At 33.3% G+C, this 18,855-nt stretch overlaps 1 protein-coding gene across 3 annotated transcripts in view; it reads left to right on the top strand.

Moving 5' to 3' along the window:
- Positions 1-18,531, top strand: part of LOC100160747 — a 33,684-nt gene extending 15,153 nt beyond the window's left edge. For 2 of the 3 annotated variants that reach the window (XM_001949552.5, XM_016805330.2), the window contains exons 3-4: positions 14,594-14,881; positions 18,308-18,529. In XM_001949552.5, the coding sequence (XP_001949587.4) occupies positions 14,596-14,881; positions 18,308-18,510 (489 nt within the window). In that variant the 5' untranslated portion in view covers positions 14,594-14,595 and the 3' untranslated portion in view covers positions 18,511-18,529. Of the gene's footprint in view, positions 1-1,603; positions 1,934-14,593; positions 14,882-18,307 lie in introns of all 3 variants that reach the window. The other variant, XM_016805329.2, reaches the window with a different exon arrangement.
- Positions 18,532-18,855: the final 324 nt, after the last annotated feature.

Here is an 18,855-nt window from a genome sequence, read left to right as displayed (position 1 = left end):
CGTATCCCGGAAAGTATATTTTACGATTATACAGTACCTACATATCTACCTCAAGTAATGCGATTGGCTATAATTATATTTTTATGATTTTTATAATAGTTGTTCCAGTTCCGTGTACATATTATTGTACGATCGCTATTAAAACGTACCTACTTAATTTTTTATCACCTCATAACGTGAAAACGATACGAACTATAAATGTAATTTCCCACCGAAATCTTTGCCGGGATAGGTATATTATGTAATAATATCACCCTCGGAAGCTGTCCGTCGTTTATACGCAATACGACGCATACATCGTCATTAAATCGTAAATCGTTGTAAGTCCGGCAGCCGTATAGGTATACCGTGTCTATAATGAGTTACCAAAATGAATAGCGTGATATTAGCGTTATATTTATTGTCAATATTATTATTATACATTTTTTTTTACTATCTAATTTTAATTTTTATAGATTTTTTTATCTTTGCTGGGCTTAAGACCGATGATAAAAAAAAACATTGTTCACGTAGATATCAATTACACGTGTATTATACTCGCGGATCATACAAATAAATTCGTTATATATTATATCTGTTAAATTAACACCTTATACACTACACGTGTATACACGATTTACAATACCTTTCTACGTTAGAAATTTCTAGAAAAATCCCGCTCAAAACTACAAGATCCGAACGAACATCCTATACATTATTATGTGCGAATACCAGCTACGACTACCTATTCATTTTACGCAATATTAAACGAAATACTAATTATCTCCACGGATACGCATGCAGACTCCTTGCAGGCGTTTAGATTGCTGATACAATATTTACTTTGACTTAATTATCGCACAAGTTTGTTTTGCTTTTAATCATATATTATTATATTTTAAGATTATTACATAATATTATATAACATAATTAAGGGTTATCAAGATGTATTTTCACACATTTAGAAAATATATACGTCCTACGCGTGTTCTGCATTGCATATTACCATAGGTAGGTACATATATGATATATATCTCGATGAAAATATGATAACATAAGTTTTCCGGCTGTTTTTTTTCCGCGAAACGTTTTGCGAACGGCTTGCTGATATTAAATTCTGATTTCTTCGGATATACTGACGTATAATATTTTTAACTTATTTCGCATAATTTAATATTTAAAACTTGGCGTAAATATAGCGTTTTGAAATACAATTGTATTACTTGTTTTAATAATTTAACTGCTCGTATGAATCTGGAGAGGTATGGCCTTATGGATATCTAAATTAATAGGTTTATGCGCATGTACAGAACCAACATTCCGTTTTACGATCGAACATATTTTGCCAATTATTGAAGATTTCCGTTCTTGAAAACCGCGATTTCCCCATTAACGCGTCCTCTATATAACATGGGAATGGTTTGAGCTAAAACTTAGAGACATAATATGATGTGATAGTTAAAGTCTGCATCTTATAAGTATTATAATAATATATATAGACAGTTTTAAATATAAATAGTCGGCCGAATGGTCCTCCTCGATCATCGATCAACTGAGCATATTTGAAATCATCATCTATACTTGACCACACGGGACAGTTATTATTTTTTCATTCTGTTTACAGGTTGCAGGCGAAACTTCAATATACATACCTGCGCATATATTATAACGATATATTATTCCGTTTGGCTCTAAGCGTTCGACCACGACTCGCATTGACATCTAAAATAATATTATACGAAACCGACGCGGAATATTATATTCTTGCGTCCTAGGCGTCGGTAAAAGTATATAGAAAAAAAAAAAAATTCAATAAACCCACAAGAAACTACACTATAGCCGTTGTGAATATATTTTGACCGGTGCGATTACTGTGCGTTATTTCTTCGAACCCGTTCGACTTCAAAACAGCGTTTCCGCATCGTCCGAAATAATAATAATAATAACACTATAGGTAATGTACTATAATATCGCATAACATTATACATTTATATGCATAAAATATTTTAACATGTTATGTTATCCGCGGTGGAAGATTAACCCGGCGAAACGGGTCGCGTGGCGTGTAATACTTACGGTCGCCGAACCCGTACTTGTGACTCGGACATTTTTCTATTTCATACTGATATTATGATACCGGACAAGTCCGGTTCGCGTAATTTTTTTTTATAAAGACGTACACTGTGCATACTGCACCGTCGCGTTTCGCGGATTACTCGAGTTTCCATGTATAGTTCGAGGCGCGCGGTTGCTGCTGTTGACCAGCGAAATGTAGTGGGTAATGATCGAAAAAAAACATCCGGCCGCAGTTGTACTATGTGTATATAGTTCGTTTTCGCAGTCGTCGACAATGTTATACAAGGTCGTAATAATATAATAATAATAATAATAATAATAATATAATATACTACATATTATAGTAGGCAGTGTGTGTAATGGGTTTGTGTAAAAGTGGCAATGCAGACGAAAAACCGGTCCGGTAATCGTGTCATAAGGGCAACGTGTCACGGCGGCCGACAGTATACGTATAATAATTTCGTGTTATAATATAATAATAATAATAATAATAATTTATAATACATCAATAATAATTTGATATCCATCGTCGCACGAAATTCCGGTCCACGACATCCGGATATATCACTCGGACGGATTTGGCACTGCCGTGGCAGAAGCGCCGCAATCGTCATTAAGGGTACATGCCTACACCGTACGTGCACTGTGCACTGCAGTTAGATGCGTTTGGCCGTGTGTAAGTATGCCCGTCAAGTGTGTGTTAGTGTTTATGTTATGTCTGTGTGTGCGAGCGAGTATTGTTATGTGTGTGTGAGTGTGTGGTTGTGTGCGAGAGTGTGCGCACAACAACCGACGGACAAACCACAAAGGACGTAATTGCATAAGTATATATATATATATATATATGTGTGTGTGTGTGTGCATAGTAGGTACGTATGGCGAGAAAAGCAAATTATTTCGAAAAATAAATACAACTCAAATTGTATACGCACGGCGCCGAGTACAACCCGTGCGCGCGGGCGTAGTTGTCTGCAATCAAATAATATGCTGTAGGTATAGGTTACCTGCCGAATGATTATTTTGTATACTGCAGAGTTTCGGCGACATGAAATAACATATTTTTTCATCGCGGCGAGGATAATTGAATATTATATATTATTATTTGGTCGACGGTAAGGTAATAATATTATAATAATATATAAAGTGACTTAACCCCGGGGTTACGATAATAATTGTCTCTGACTCGCAGCGTTGAGCGGAACAAGAATAATAATATTATAATAGTAACCGGACCTAAGGTAATAGTAATTGTCTTTAATTTACACAGTCGAATGGAGAACATGAAATGGAGACGCGTTTAAAACTAATTATTACTTTTCCATTTTAAAACGACGTATTGTAACTACCTATTTGAAGTGGATGATAGACAAAAGTATAATATTATATAGATAATATATAGATTAAGATTTGGATATTATTTGGGATCGCGTTATTTTTACTTAGTAATATCAGGTATCGTTTTATAGTTAGTAAATTCTCGTGTATATTAATAATTTATTACGTAACCATAAAAATACAATATTAAATATTATTATTTCCTTATTTCCTACGGTCGTCGTGACTAGGTATAGGTATAGTGTATATAATAATAATAACAATATTATATACATCATTCGTCTGTCAATTACTGCTATGTTTTGACGACCTATATGATGGTGTTTAAAAAAAAATTTTACCAATCGGTACACATTCGCCGATGGGTATGATGATGATGATGATGATGATTTATACTCATCGCGTATATAATAGTCGCTAACCCGTTCGCGAGCTCGCAAAAAAATAAAACTATAAAAAGAATCAGGTCGCCCACCACGCGCGGTTGCCGCCGCCGCCGCCGCACTCGAAGATCGGTCAGCGCGAAAACTCGTTGATTACCAATTACCCGGTGTATTGTGCTCGCGTCCGCGTACAGGTATATGGACCGGAGACTGCGGCGGCGGCGTACAGAATCTCATGATGTGCACTAACGCAGCCGCCGTACAAGGGTCGGTATAATTCTTCTGTACGGACAAAATGGTCGATTAATTCCCGCGCGCAAATATAACACATAACGGTACAATAGTTTATATTAATTGTGTGTGTGTGTGTGTGTGTGTGTGTGTGCTCACACAAGTGGAGACCAGCCAGACGCGCGACGTGCCTCGCCGCAGACCTCGAAACACGTCTAATTATTTATTCAATATAATATTATTTTTCTTCGTTCGGTGTACCTACGTACACGGACAAATAAAACAGCACTCGGTCATCGTCGCGTACGTTAAATATTATATGGAAATAAAATCGTGTACACTTCGCCTGCCAAACATTGATAAAACTATAAAAGTCTGACTATGTACCTTGTACCTATATTATTATTGTATAGGTATGTACGCACATAATACCTACCTACCGCGCATCAGCCAGGCGCCTGAGTGATTTTTTAATAGGGAAACTATACTTACTCGTTTCCTCGAAAAACGCAGTTTTTATAGAATTTTTTTTTTACATAATTTAAAATCATTATAAAACATAATTTTTCTAAAAAACCATAAGTACATATTTTATATTGTAGAATATAACAATTGAATTTCGAAAGAATATACCCTGTTAACAAGGTGCTGTTATAACATATAAATGCATAGGAATGCAATTTTTATGGACGAGACTGATTTTTCGAAACACGCCAAATTCTAGGTTATAGTGTGTGTGTAAAATCTAAACTATAACTTAAGATCTAAACTGTGATTTACTTATATACCTATATTTATAGCCTTCTGAATTGACTTTATTTATAGCCCGAGTTCGGTAAGTATTGGCTACGTAACTTTGCCAATATGCGTTTTCATTTTTTACCGAGAAACGAGTAATATGTTCCAACCTCCGACGTTCCAAATAGGTATATTACCAGCTATCTATATTCTATATAATATCAATATCAGTGGATTATTATGTCAATATTTTCAACGCCGCGATTCTGCCGGTCGACGTTTTTATGGGGGGCTCTGATTTTTTCGCACTTTTGTAAAAGCTCCGAGACGAGACGACTTTGACACGACGGATGGCGGACGATACCGTGGCCCGCGGCGCTGTCAAGCTGTCGGATTTCCGACATCTCCAACGGAGTTTTATTATACAATTTATTTTTTACCTAACGATTTTTTTCCTCGTCTCGTGTAATACACGTAAATACGCTATAATATTATATAGGCGGTATCTGCGCACACTGTTTGGCGAGCAAAACGAATAAAATATAAAAACAATATTATTATTACTACGGTTGTATCGTGGCAGTCATGCAGCAATGCGATGGCGTATTTGCAATAAGTTTTTGGAGTGGGACACCACTACCCCACCGCTTTTCCACCCCGCAAACGCGCCACTGCAGAATACAATAGTGTACGACGAATAAGTTAAGTGTATAATACTATAGCTATAGTATAACCAGTCAACATTATAATATAAACGACCGTATATATTAAATAATATATATATACGAACAATCTTAAACAATAACTTACGAATTCAATACAAGTGGTTTATATAGTGGCGAGGGGGCGCAAGCGAGTTCAGCGCCCCTCCTACGTCTTAATATTTCTATTGAAAAGGTATATGCTGCAGGTACGCTCAAAAATCAAAATACTTTCATTTGTTAAGAATTATTTATATTTCAAATATTTTTCAGTTGGATATAGTTATTATAGGTATAGAGCATATTTTGTAGTTTAATTATTTGAATCATCTCATTATTCCATTTTTTTACCTACCTACATTATTTTTATTTTATTTCTTAAAATATTTTAATATTATAAGATATTTTTTACTTCATTATATTTTGTTTTTATTACATGTGTCACATTATAGGAGCTAATAAAATTAATATGTGTACCCAAGTCATACACAAATATAAATAATATATCTATTACTCTAACTTACTGACTAATGCTCTAATAGTCTAATATAAGATAAAGTGTGTTATTGTTTGTATTGTTTTACTTCAAAAACGTACTTTTTTTTCTAAAGATTGTGTCATACAATTACTATCTACCCTGTTTAAACACTTGAGAAATGATAAGGGCTAGAGTTTGGATTGAAAAAAATTGTGGCAAAAGTGAAAATGTACATGTAAACTTTATTATAATATGAGATTCTTAATTTAGAGATTAGTATAGTACCTACTAATGAAGAAAACAATAGGATCCTCTGCCGCTATCGATTGCGAAATCTGTTTATACGGACTGAACGCTAAAAATATAGAGTTCGCAGATGTAGATATCCTGCTGTGCCATTTCGTGCCACTTTAAGCTCTGAGTATAATTTTAATATCCCTCGTAACTACACAATAGTGATAATAATATATTATAACAGATTAAAATACAGATTAAATATGGTCGTTCGCTCCATAGTATTATCGTCGATATGCACACTCGCTGCAGTACGCATTACAACTGTTATCATCGTCTCGTATAGTGGTAGTCTTCCGTTGCGTAGTCTCATACGTATAATAATATGATGCCTAACCAATAATAACAATAATAATAACAACAGCAACACATAATATCATATTATTATTATCGTGGTACCTATAATAATATATTAATATAACGCGTAAAATATTACGAGCGTCGTCGTCGTCGTCGTCGTTGCAGTGAGGACTTGACACGATTTATAATAATAATATAATATCGCAGTGTATAGGTCCGACGATGGGTGGGTGGAAATAAATAAAAAAAGATAATGCATTCCGTTCCGCGTGTCATCCACAATGGTTATTTCGTCGTCGAAATTTCGGCGTGCACACGCGCTCCATACGCACGGGCCGAGGACCACTACGATAATGATAATAATGATGACGACGACGACGAAGAGAAGACGTCGATGACGATGATGATAGTATTAATAATAATAATAATAATAATAATATTACACTCACTGGAACCGATCACGTCGCATTGGTCTCCGGTTCGGTCGTCCAGGAGTCCTCCGCCGCACACCTATATAATACCGGGAGACCTCTTAACGAGCACGTGGTTGGCCGCCGGTGCGCCACCGCCAACATACAGAGTGATTCACCAAACATGCCAATCCCCATTTTCTTCTTCATTACCACGCAGTTATACAAAATCTGATATTTTTACATCGATATACTTAAGGACCATATTTTAAAATTCTTCAGATTCTGTGTACTGCATATAAGCAGTGTCAGGTGGAGATATTAACTTCTGTTATTCAAATGAGAACTCTCCTTTTTACTTTGAACTCTTTAGCAGATATTTTTTTCTGAACATTTAGACGTATCAAAATCAAAATTCGAACGAGCAGTTTTTAAGTTATATTGAATTTTGTGTACTGCCTATATTAGGTCCATGATAATAGGTTTTGGAGATATAGGAACTTTATTTTTATTTTTATGGGAATTGAAAACTAAGTATCCGTCAATATTTATAATTTGTAAAAATTTTCTAAGTACAATAAACAGTAGATCTAATATTAGGTACATCTATTTTATATTTTTGTAAAATCACTTTTCAAGGACTTTTATCCTTACACCCAGTATAGATATTTTAATAGCTGATTAACTACTGGTTTGAATTTTGAATTAGATGTGTAAACATTTAAAAAAAAATTATCCACTAAATTATTTACAGTAAAAAAGGGGGAGTTTCCAATTTGAAAAACAGAAGCTTATTACACCACTGGACAAATGTCAGTAATATAAAAATATAGTCTTTGAGACAGTATTGGGAAGACAGATTAACACTGGGAGCGCTATCGACGCCTATCGTACTGATGGTTAGGCGGTTTCCCCCCTACGTGGAGTCGGGACTCAAGTCGGGAGATTGTATGTATTTTCCCGACATTTCGCACACATTCTGCTTTAAGTGAAGTGTATTTGAATGTATTTGATAATATTAGTAGAAATTGTACTTACCAACGTATACAGTTAGCTATAAAAGCGTATAAGGTTTCGATAACAAAATTAATTTATTATAAAAAGTAAAATAACCAACATAAAACTATATCTATACATCCCGAATAGGAAGGTACAAATTGTTTCCACCAGAGCGCGTTTTGTTAATCTGCTTCCCCAATACCTATTTAAAAATTCCAAAAAGATTAATAAATAATAATAAATTCATTATTAAATGAAAAAATTAGGTTGATAATACATTAATTCTGATTGGTGAATCACTCTGTATTGCTAATAATATTATTTTCCGCCGCCGCCGGCTCTATAATACTTAACATAGGTACTATATAACATAATAACAATGACGGGCCGAGTCCGTCCTCGTCCGGCGATGTACACGCTCAAATTATATTATTACTATTATAACTATTATCGTTATTGTGACGTACGGTTAATGCCTATGAGACGTTTTATTTTATTTTTTGCTCTTTTTATCGTCGACACATTCGGTCGGACAATGTAGGTATACGCGCGCGGAAAGTGAATAGTCTTATAACTATAGGTTAGGTATACCGCACGCGCTTATACTACAATGGTTACACGACCAGTTTGTCACGGATTAGACGATATTATTATTATTATTATTATTATTATTATACTATTGAAATAATAATGTTATTAAAGTGTTAAACTATTTATACATACATAATGCGTGGAATAATAAGGCGTCGATAAATAATACAAAGTTAACGCGCGCATGATGCAGTAGATAAAGTATAAAATCTTAATCATTATATTTCCGAGAGACTGTGCGGTTTCGAAGAGCTCAACTGTGCACTGACTGGAAAAGACTTGGGTGTCCGAAAGCATTAGGAAAATCGTTCGCTCCGATTTCCCCATATACCTATACTATATTCAACCTGCCGTCTGCGCACGAGTCCTTCTTAATGCGAGTCTGCTAATTTCGGTGTCGGGCCGAAATGTTGTCGAAGTCACAGACGAAAGGGGAACCTATATACACTTTATTATTATATACCGAGGATAGCGATCATCGTATCCCTCGGGAATGAACGACACATCACGTCACGCAGTGTTGAAAAATCGATGTAGACACGATATTATACCCGAGTATGGGTACGTACATAGACAAGTATACTGGGTGCGTATATAACGTTGTCATATACATAACGTGTACATTGCAAGAAGCCTATGGAAAAAAACATCGTCCGACGACGACAAGAATTTTAAAAACATTTTACCTTTTTCCTTAGCAGACATTTGTTCTGTACGTTATAATATAAATATATCCATGCTGCGTGTACCGGACGTGTACAACTGCAGTTTTCCGTCGTTATGCGTACAGATTACAGCCTGGTATACCGATGGCGAGGCCGACTAGATAATCTTATTGCTCGGCAAGTCGCTTGAAAGTACATTATATATTATTCAGTTTAGGGTTGTCTTCTTCTGGATTTGATTTAACATTGTTTTTGAAAGTCTTAGAAACTATACCTAATCTATATACGCGTGTGGTTTACAGTGCTTGAATTGGAAAAACAAAATCAGAAGGCGGACGTAAAAGTGTAAAAAAATATGCTTACCTTAATATTTTAATGTCTTATTGATTAGGAAATTATAATTAGAAGAGTTACGTATTTTTTTTAATAAAAAGAGGGACTCTTTCCATCTACCGCATCGCCCCTCAATATTCAAGCCCTGTGAGTAATACCTAATAATATGTTTGTCGTTTTTGAAGTGATATATAATATTTATTTAGCCTATTCCATTCGAAAAACGATTATAATATTAATTTGTTATTATCTAACCTTTCCATTACGTTTCTCGATAACGGCGCGCCCACCCTCTTATACCTATATTCTATACATAATATAAACCCCAATGATTGCCCGAGATATATTATGTGTTTTTCGTGTACGGAATTTTGTATATAGGTAGGTACAATACGAATGTTTTTACCGGTACGCTCAATTTTGATTTTATCGAAACGACTGTTAACTCGGCGTGATATTATCGAACCTTATACCAGGTAGTGAGTGCTAACAAATATAGGTACCTATCCAATAACAAACGGGAACACCCCGTCACGCAAGATTTGATTCTTAATTTACTGTTTTTTTGTATTCTTTGTTCCTCTGTATTTCTGTGAAGATTAATAACTATTGCCACGGTGCGTTCAATATATTATAATTTCAAGCGACTATCTACCCCTGCTGCAGCTTGTGTTGCTTTTGTAACCGAAATATGCGCATTAAACCGAGAGGGATGTGCACATGATTATTCGTGCATACACATATTACGATCGGGGCGCGTAATGTCTTTGGAGGTCGGGCCTATTATAATATTCTTGTACCCAAACCATTTATATAATGGTTTACACACGTGTGGCCGTGTGGGTATAGATAATAATATACAATTAAGTGGTCACGTATTATAATATTATGTGTTCGTAACCACGGTTACTGTACACAAGGATAGCCTCTATGCGTGGTGACCGCGGCGACTCCCCAACGGCCCAAACACGTGATATCTGTACAAAGGAACGCATACCTATAAGCGTATTATATTGTTCCCAAATGTGTTGTATCTATGTAAAAAAAAAACATTTTGATTTACATCACAAACGAGTGTCTCGCCCATATACGTCGTACACCCTAAAACCGGGCCCGTAATTAACGTTGAACGTTTTAATTTTTGACCCGTTGGAGTAGGACTACCACCGCACCGTAGCCGTCGGTCGCCGACGGAGATTTATATATTATCATCATCACAGCTTAATATAGGTAAAAAAATGTAAAATTTCCACGATGAAATCTTCAAAAGAATGTAGTTTTTTTTTCAACTCGAGTAGATCGAGATTTTTAATTTATTAACTTTCTCTCCGAGGGCAGGACTACAAAAAACCTCACACACGGAAATTAGAATAGTAAACGATTTATGATTTTCCAGTTTTGAGTTTACTATGGTATAAAAAAAAATACTCATACTTATATTATACTGTATCGTATAATATAATATAGAGCCTATGCCTAAAGAAATAGTTTTTTTTTTAAATCCAGATTATAAAGTCACCGTAGAAAGTATTCAAAATCTGATCTGGATAATAAACTAGGTAATCTATAAAAATGTCAACATTATATAACTCCATTTTGATTTTTAAGAATTTTAGAGATGGGTATAATAGCTGCTGTAACGGTAATACAGCTATAATTTATTTTGGACGGCATGTTTATTATGAAAATATATTACATTTAAAATACATAACTTGTTTATTAGGGATATAAAATAAATATCTTGAAAATCACTAGAAATAATTCAAAACCAGTTAAGGACACGTGTGACGTATACAAATATGCAAATGCACACTTAGTATACCTACAATATATATTCATAATAAGCATTATGCTATCATAAGACTAACTCTCAATATAATTTAATGAATATACAAATCCATTCCAAATCATGTCATTAGTATTTTATATTGTAACCTACTAATGGATATTCAGCTGGTCATTAATTTTTAAGTAAGTACACGTTTTAGTTTTCAAAATACATGTGGTAATTATTTATAAAACCATGAATTATACAGAGGTAATTTAAAACGGAACACAATATCATTTCGCAAATTAAATATTGTATACGAAACGTAATTTATTTTAATTAATAACTGCGAATCAAGCGTATTTATCATTCTAGGGACGAATATCGCAACATTTAAATTTATAAGTAACAAGTATAATAATAGTAATATAATATTGAATATCATTTTTTGAATTTACCGTTAAGAAATATTTTTTATAAGTCAGAGGACAGCATCGCATTTATTAGTGATTCGTCACGTTCAAGTGTTCCACGAAGTATATACTGCCAAAAGTTTAAGATGAATCGCAAACGGAAACATCAGTCAAACTAAAACACTGCTTCGTCAGTCAGTTCAAACATCATCATTATATTTTATTTTATACCGAATCGAGATACCTAACAGAACAATAATCTATTAGCCATAGATAGGGATGTCAAAAATAAAATCGATTTATCAATATATCGATATATTTCTTAAAAATATCGATATTTTTTTAGGTATCGAACTACTATACTATATTAGTGTGTAAAATAACATAATACAATATACTATGTATAGCTACCCAAATAAAAATTATATGAGCTCGTCCGAATCCAATCTTAGTTTTTAAAAGTCCATGTTGTCATGATATTCAAAACTATATAGGTATATACGACTCGCAGTGCAGGTTACACTGGTTACAGTAATTTGGTGAATTATAGCATATTATGGCATATCATACGCTTAATCGTAACTCATACAATGTACGCAGAGTTATTCAAAATGAATCATCCGATTGTGCTTTGCTTTGCACCTGGCTACCTAGGTCACCAGATCTTGTCACCAGACCAAGTGACTACTTTTTTAGGGATATGTATTTTAAAATATATACTATGCACGTACCATTATTATCGTCAACCACTGCAGAGGAGATAAGCAATTAGCTGAGTCAATATATTATGTGCAACAGATATGCATGAAGAAATACGTTTTTGAGTTCTAACTAGATGTTGTTCGCACGTGACTCGCAAAAGAAGCCCTGCACATGCCACATAAACATATTATTATTTTATTGGTACCTATCATTATATAAATATGAAATTGTATTCTTTTATTATTTAATGTATCATACTATCGGGTTTATATTACTCTAAACCTAAAAACTAAAAATATATGAACTCGTCAGCTAAGTCGAAGCTTATAATTTTTAAAAGTCTATATTGTCGGCTTATTCGAAGCCATACAACAAGCAGTACAGGCTATTAAAGTCGTTTTGGAAAATTATAGCATATTATCACACACTTACTCATACAATGTAGTTATTCAAAATTAATTATCCCATTGTGCTTTGCACCTGATTTTACTCCAAGTGATTACTTTTTTGGGGATATAAATATATAATATGTTAAATATACTGTGCACGTACCACCACGATTATCGTCAACCACAGATGAGGAGCTAAACAATTGGCGGAGTCAACGCATAAGCATAGAATATGGATTTGAATTCCAACTAGGTACAGATGTTGTTCGCGTGTGACCCGCAAAGTGACACATAGAGCATAATAGTATAATATACTATGGGTACCGCATTAATACATATTTTGTAATATTATTCTTTTATTTAATGTATCATATTTATCTATTACTCTAAACCTCAAAACTAAAAATATATTAGCATTTGAATCATCGGATGAATCATTTCGAATAACCCTAACCTGGCGTAACATAATAAAAATCTCTTCATACTTCGAACAATACCCACGCCCCATCGCGGTCGATTAAAGATTAAGATTTTGAATTATTCTAAAACACGAGGATTAGTGCTTTTCGTTTTCGCGTCGTTGCGTATGCATGCTGCAGGGATTTCATGTGCCAGTCATAATATTATTTATATAATATATTATTATTATATTATAATATAATTATTATTTATCTCGAGCGAGTGTAATTGACGTTCACTGCTGCCGCAACACACATAATATTATACTCCCGAATTATTAGTTTTCTCGGGCTCGCCCCCCGATCCAATCCATCTTTGTCAATTATTTACAATGGTTGAATTTCGAAATTAATTACTCCATGGTTAACCGTACATTTAAAGCCATTTTCAGCCGGTTGAATACGAATGTATATAATGCGAATTTGTTTATGCATCTATGACATGGAACCTGCAAGGGTCTTCAACCTTTTCAGACATCTGCTGGCCACCTATTATTTATCTCGTGGTCACATTTTTAATAAAGACTCGTATGCATTAATATCGACTAAAAAAGTGTGAACAAATACATGTCATGCTTAAAATGTGTTCACAGGTCTCGAATAAGGGCCGCGGGTTAAAGACCCCCCGGTCTATACCGTGACGGATGGACACGCAATATACATATTATACCTACCTAATAAATAATATAATATGTCCTGTATAGACACGCATTAAAGAAGTCCCCGGAGTATCACAATATATACGTTCAATTATAGAAACAGTCATAATGTTCGTTCGATTTAATGTATAGTAGTCGTGTCTAATGTACGACATGTTATATGAGTTTCGACCATATTTGATATTACTAAATAATTTAGTATAAATTGAATTTGAATTTTCAGCAATGATATTAGCGTTACAGTAAAAATAATAATAATAATAATGTAAATCACAAAAAATTAAAATTAAATATTTAAGTATACATTTTTTATTTTAAGTTAAACTTGATTTGAACATTTACCTATCAATTATATTACCACAAATTAAAAAATCAATATTAGCCGTATTACCTACCACAAATTTTTTTACGTTTGTAGGAGAAGATTTCAATGTTTTTTATTTATTTATTATTTATGTAAAACAAAATATCTTAAATAAACATAAACTATATGAATCAATAATAATCAGCTGCACTGTAGTTGAGATGAGGTAATTGGTGGAATGGTATATTATAAATTGTGTATGTACCTATATTACGGTACCGAAAACAATAATAAATTCTGTTTGTTTTACATATTTTATTTACCCTTCTAAAAAATATTATTTTCGTCTCAGTATACCAATACATATTTTTTCCGTTTTCATTTCAGGAATGATATACTTTGGGAAATCGTCTTTGTGGACCGCGTTGTTACTGTGGTTGTGGTTCGAGAACAATGTCACCGGTGCAGACGACAACTACAACAATAATGGTGTGCATGAGGAGAAGGACACGCCACACTCGCGGCAGAAACGTCTGCTGTGGATCACCACGGACGGCCGCCTGGCCCTGCCACCCGGCACCAGGCTAACGATAACACCATCGCTGTCGCTACCGTTCGTCAGATACCCACCAGACGGGTTCCTGTCCAACATGAGTATCAGCTTGCCATTCACGAGTCAGTGTGACAATTTTTATACATTGATATATTAGTTATTTATCTTTATATTCATCACCCTCATGACTGAAGTTAAAATTCCGACATTAAGACGTCTGGTACTCAGCAGCTACGACGACGTTGCCTTATTATTACTATTTACTATACAATTGAACCGTTGCACTAAAAAAATGAAAACCCTATTGGTGGTGTGATTCATTTTCACACTACATTACTACCTGTTCCTGAGTCCGCCGATAAACACAAATACACAATACACAACAACTGGTCAGAATAATATTATAAATTAATAATTATTAATTTATTGTGATCCGACATTTTATACCAAATTAGATGGGTTCCTGTTCAACATCAGCATTACGCTTGCCATTTACGAGTCAGTGTGACGATTTTTATCCATTGACATATTTGTACACCATAATTTATAAAGTCCACCTATGAACACAACGTGATGCGATTAGAATAATATTATTAACTATAAATAATTTTGATCAGACCTTTTATGCCAATTCCACGCAATGGGTACAATGATTACGACAACATCATATTATTATAATTGAGACGAATTTAATTTACTCCGCACCTACACATAGATGTAGTTAATAAATATATAATTAATACCTAACACATACAAGTATTTTGCGCCATTTCTAATCTGCTAAAATTGTAATTTGTTTCATTTTTATTCGACCAAAATCATGATTTGCACAACCACTAAAAATTGCGGTTTCGACATTATCAAGTAGAAGACGTGTTGTAAACTTGTAATCATATAAATAGCTTTTCAAGATTGAAAAATTCAATGATAATACATTTTATTCTAATACTATTATCATATTTTATAATATTCGTCAACAATTAGTAACACTTGGGTTAATTTAAATGTTAATATAATAATTTATTTTACTTGGTGTCAACTTAAAAAAAAAAAATTAAAGTTTTAAAGAAAATTTAGGATTTTTAGTTGGGTAATAGTAATATCATAATATATTATATAATATAATCATTATTATTTCACATAATTCTGAATTGTTCAGTGAGTTACGGTGAACTCGATGTGTTTAATTAGTGCCTATTAAAATTTAATGTGGCGTAAATTATATAAATAATATAATTTGATATCGGCCGTGAGGGATATAATTACCCATAGGTAGGTATATTGATTTTTGGACGTAACGCATATTACATAATATACCTATGAAAACCTTTTTTTATATCATTTTTGGTGCAAATTACATACGCCTTCGCTTCTGTGTATACCTATACGTATTATTATTATTCGACTGTGCAGTCCATAATGGTGCGGTACATCATCGTTTTATTTATGTACATCATTACTATATGTTTCTCAACATAACGAGCATATTATATTATTATAAATCATTAATTAGGTATAGCTAGAAAAAAATCGTAAGTCATGTTTATAGTAACTACGCACAATGTCCAATTAGAAATAAAGAAATTTGAGAATTCGTAAATAATGTGATGGTATGTAGACATTTACGCTTTTGCGTATGGCAAAAGAACATTTTTCCCGTATAATTTTTTCAACATTTTCCTGTATATCGGCAGTTATTTTATTCTTCAATTCCATCGTTAATTTGTTTTCTGATTTCCACATGTCATTGTAAAGACCACCATGAGTGCCGAGTTGGTGTTATACATAATTGCACAATAAATAGTGTAATATCCTAATAAATAAATCGATTGGTCGGCAGAATAAAAAAAGAAACTCATCATTTTTGTCCGATTGAGTAGGTATAATACTAGGTATATTATATTATAGTTGTTAACTATACTGACTACTGATGCTACAAAAACCGACAACTCGTGGTATAATCCATGTGCATAACCTAACATTATTTATTCCTAATGATATGAATATGTACAATATTATAATAGGGCGTGCTAGAAAATTGTCTACAGATAAGTGCCTACTGTGAATTTTGTGTGTTTTTATAATAAAGTTATACGCATCGAAATAAGTAACATATAATTTAATCCAATTATTACAACTACCGAAGAAATACTTGGCACGTACAGAACTTGGTGTTTAATTATTCACAAAACAGAATATTGATCTTATGTCATATGAATTATAAATATAATAATATATGGAATGTATTATTTAAATAACATATATAACAATTTGATGAGCTTGCTTCAACGTTAGTCGGTCAAACAGTCCTGTAATTTTTTTTTTGTAAAATAATATGCACTTCAACTCAAATCCGATTATTGATATTGATTACACGCAGACGTCTTTCTAACCATCTACCATATTATATAGTATAACCTACACACCATTTCGTTATTTATATTTAAAATAATTTGAATTATTAAAGTAAAACCACTCTGATGAAAAAAAAAACACAAAAAATAAAATTGAAATCTTGTTAGGTTTATTACTGCTCCCTACATATAATAATATATATATATATATCATGTGACCACTCCTATATTATATACATTACTTAGTTTTATACTTAAATAATTTGAATTATTCCAAAAAAAAATAACTCCACTGAAAATACAAAAAATAAAAATCTTGTTAGGTTTAGTACTGCCACCCCTCCCGCATATGTGATAATTTATATATACATATCATAATGGGACCACTCCTATAATTATTATTGTACTACATTATACCGCGCGCACGACTGATGATGGGTACCGATATTCACACAATATGTCTCTGCCCAATTATTAAGCCGAACCGAGTTTACAATTTATACGTTTTTAGACAAGCGATAAGAATCTGGGACCAATTTAGAGCACGTTTACATCAAAAATTGGTTTTATACTTTTTACGGTCTCGATTTATCATCGCCTACAAAAGTAATGGCAATTAAACGGGTACAATAATGACTTCCGTGTAGATATACTTAACTTTTTGGCTGCTTGATTCGGCGGCCCAGTGAGACTATAACTTAGGACATAGGTACAGCAGTAAATAGGTAGGTATACATTAGAACATTAATAAAATCTTTTTACGCACATTTTAATGGACATCATGTGCCATATTTTGTAGGTCAATATTGTATTTTGTACTTTTACCGCGTTTTCGTCGCTTAAATGTACATACTTAACAACTAAACCTATACCTACTATTTTATAATAAACCTACAACTGCATAGATAGGCTAAGACATCTGCAGCTACAGTATAAGGCGCGCGTTTACAAACTTTTAAAAGTCAGTAAAAAATTATTAAATCGGAACAACCGTAATAATATATTTAGAGTGATGAAATTTACGATCCATAAAAATGTAAATATATTTTTTATCGCCCGTCTTGTCGTGTACAATAAAATAAGTAACAAATATTCAAATTCCTTAGGTACGAACACGGGAAAACCTGATTTATGTATTTGAAAAATATCAGTCTATATATTCACGTGTTTTGTTTTTAAATGTTGCTTATATAGTCGACTTCGATGGCTTGGGGCTGACCGATAATCAGAATCCGTTCGGCGCCTTCCCGCCGATATTGGCAAGGAGCATGGGAAGACAGATGGGTTCGGTACTCGCCGACTATGTGTCTCAACTTATGGATGGCCGGAGATCGACTAGATCTGTTCCAACATTACCCAAACCAATACACTCGTACTTCCAAGGAGGTGAAAGGTAAACCATAAAATGCATAAAATAACATGTAAATAACGTTTGAATAGTTCAGAAGAACACAGGACTGAATACTATATCTAATCAAAATAAGTTGACATATTTATATTCTCGTTTTAATTGCGTGTCTGTAACTCGTAAATTATTACGATTTTAATATTATTTCTCAACTATATCTAATAATATAATCATTGGTTACGAATGATATTAAATGCGAACGGACCACTGTTATAACGAGTTACGAATAATGATATGATATATCATAATAATATGTACCTATTATTTTAGCATACAGTAATATTATATTATATTGGTTTTAATTAGACTACATAAATCTGTTCGGGTGAATAAT

The sequence above is a fragment of the Acyrthosiphon pisum genome, chromosome A1, assembly GCF_005508785.2.
Source record: "Acyrthosiphon pisum isolate AL4f chromosome A1, pea_aphid_22Mar2018_4r6ur, whole genome shotgun sequence".
NCBI lineage: Eukaryota > Metazoa > Arthropoda > Insecta > Hemiptera > Aphididae > Acyrthosiphon > Acyrthosiphon pisum.
Note: the sequence above shows the minus strand (reverse complement) of the source record. Positions and strands in the feature narration are given on the sequence as shown.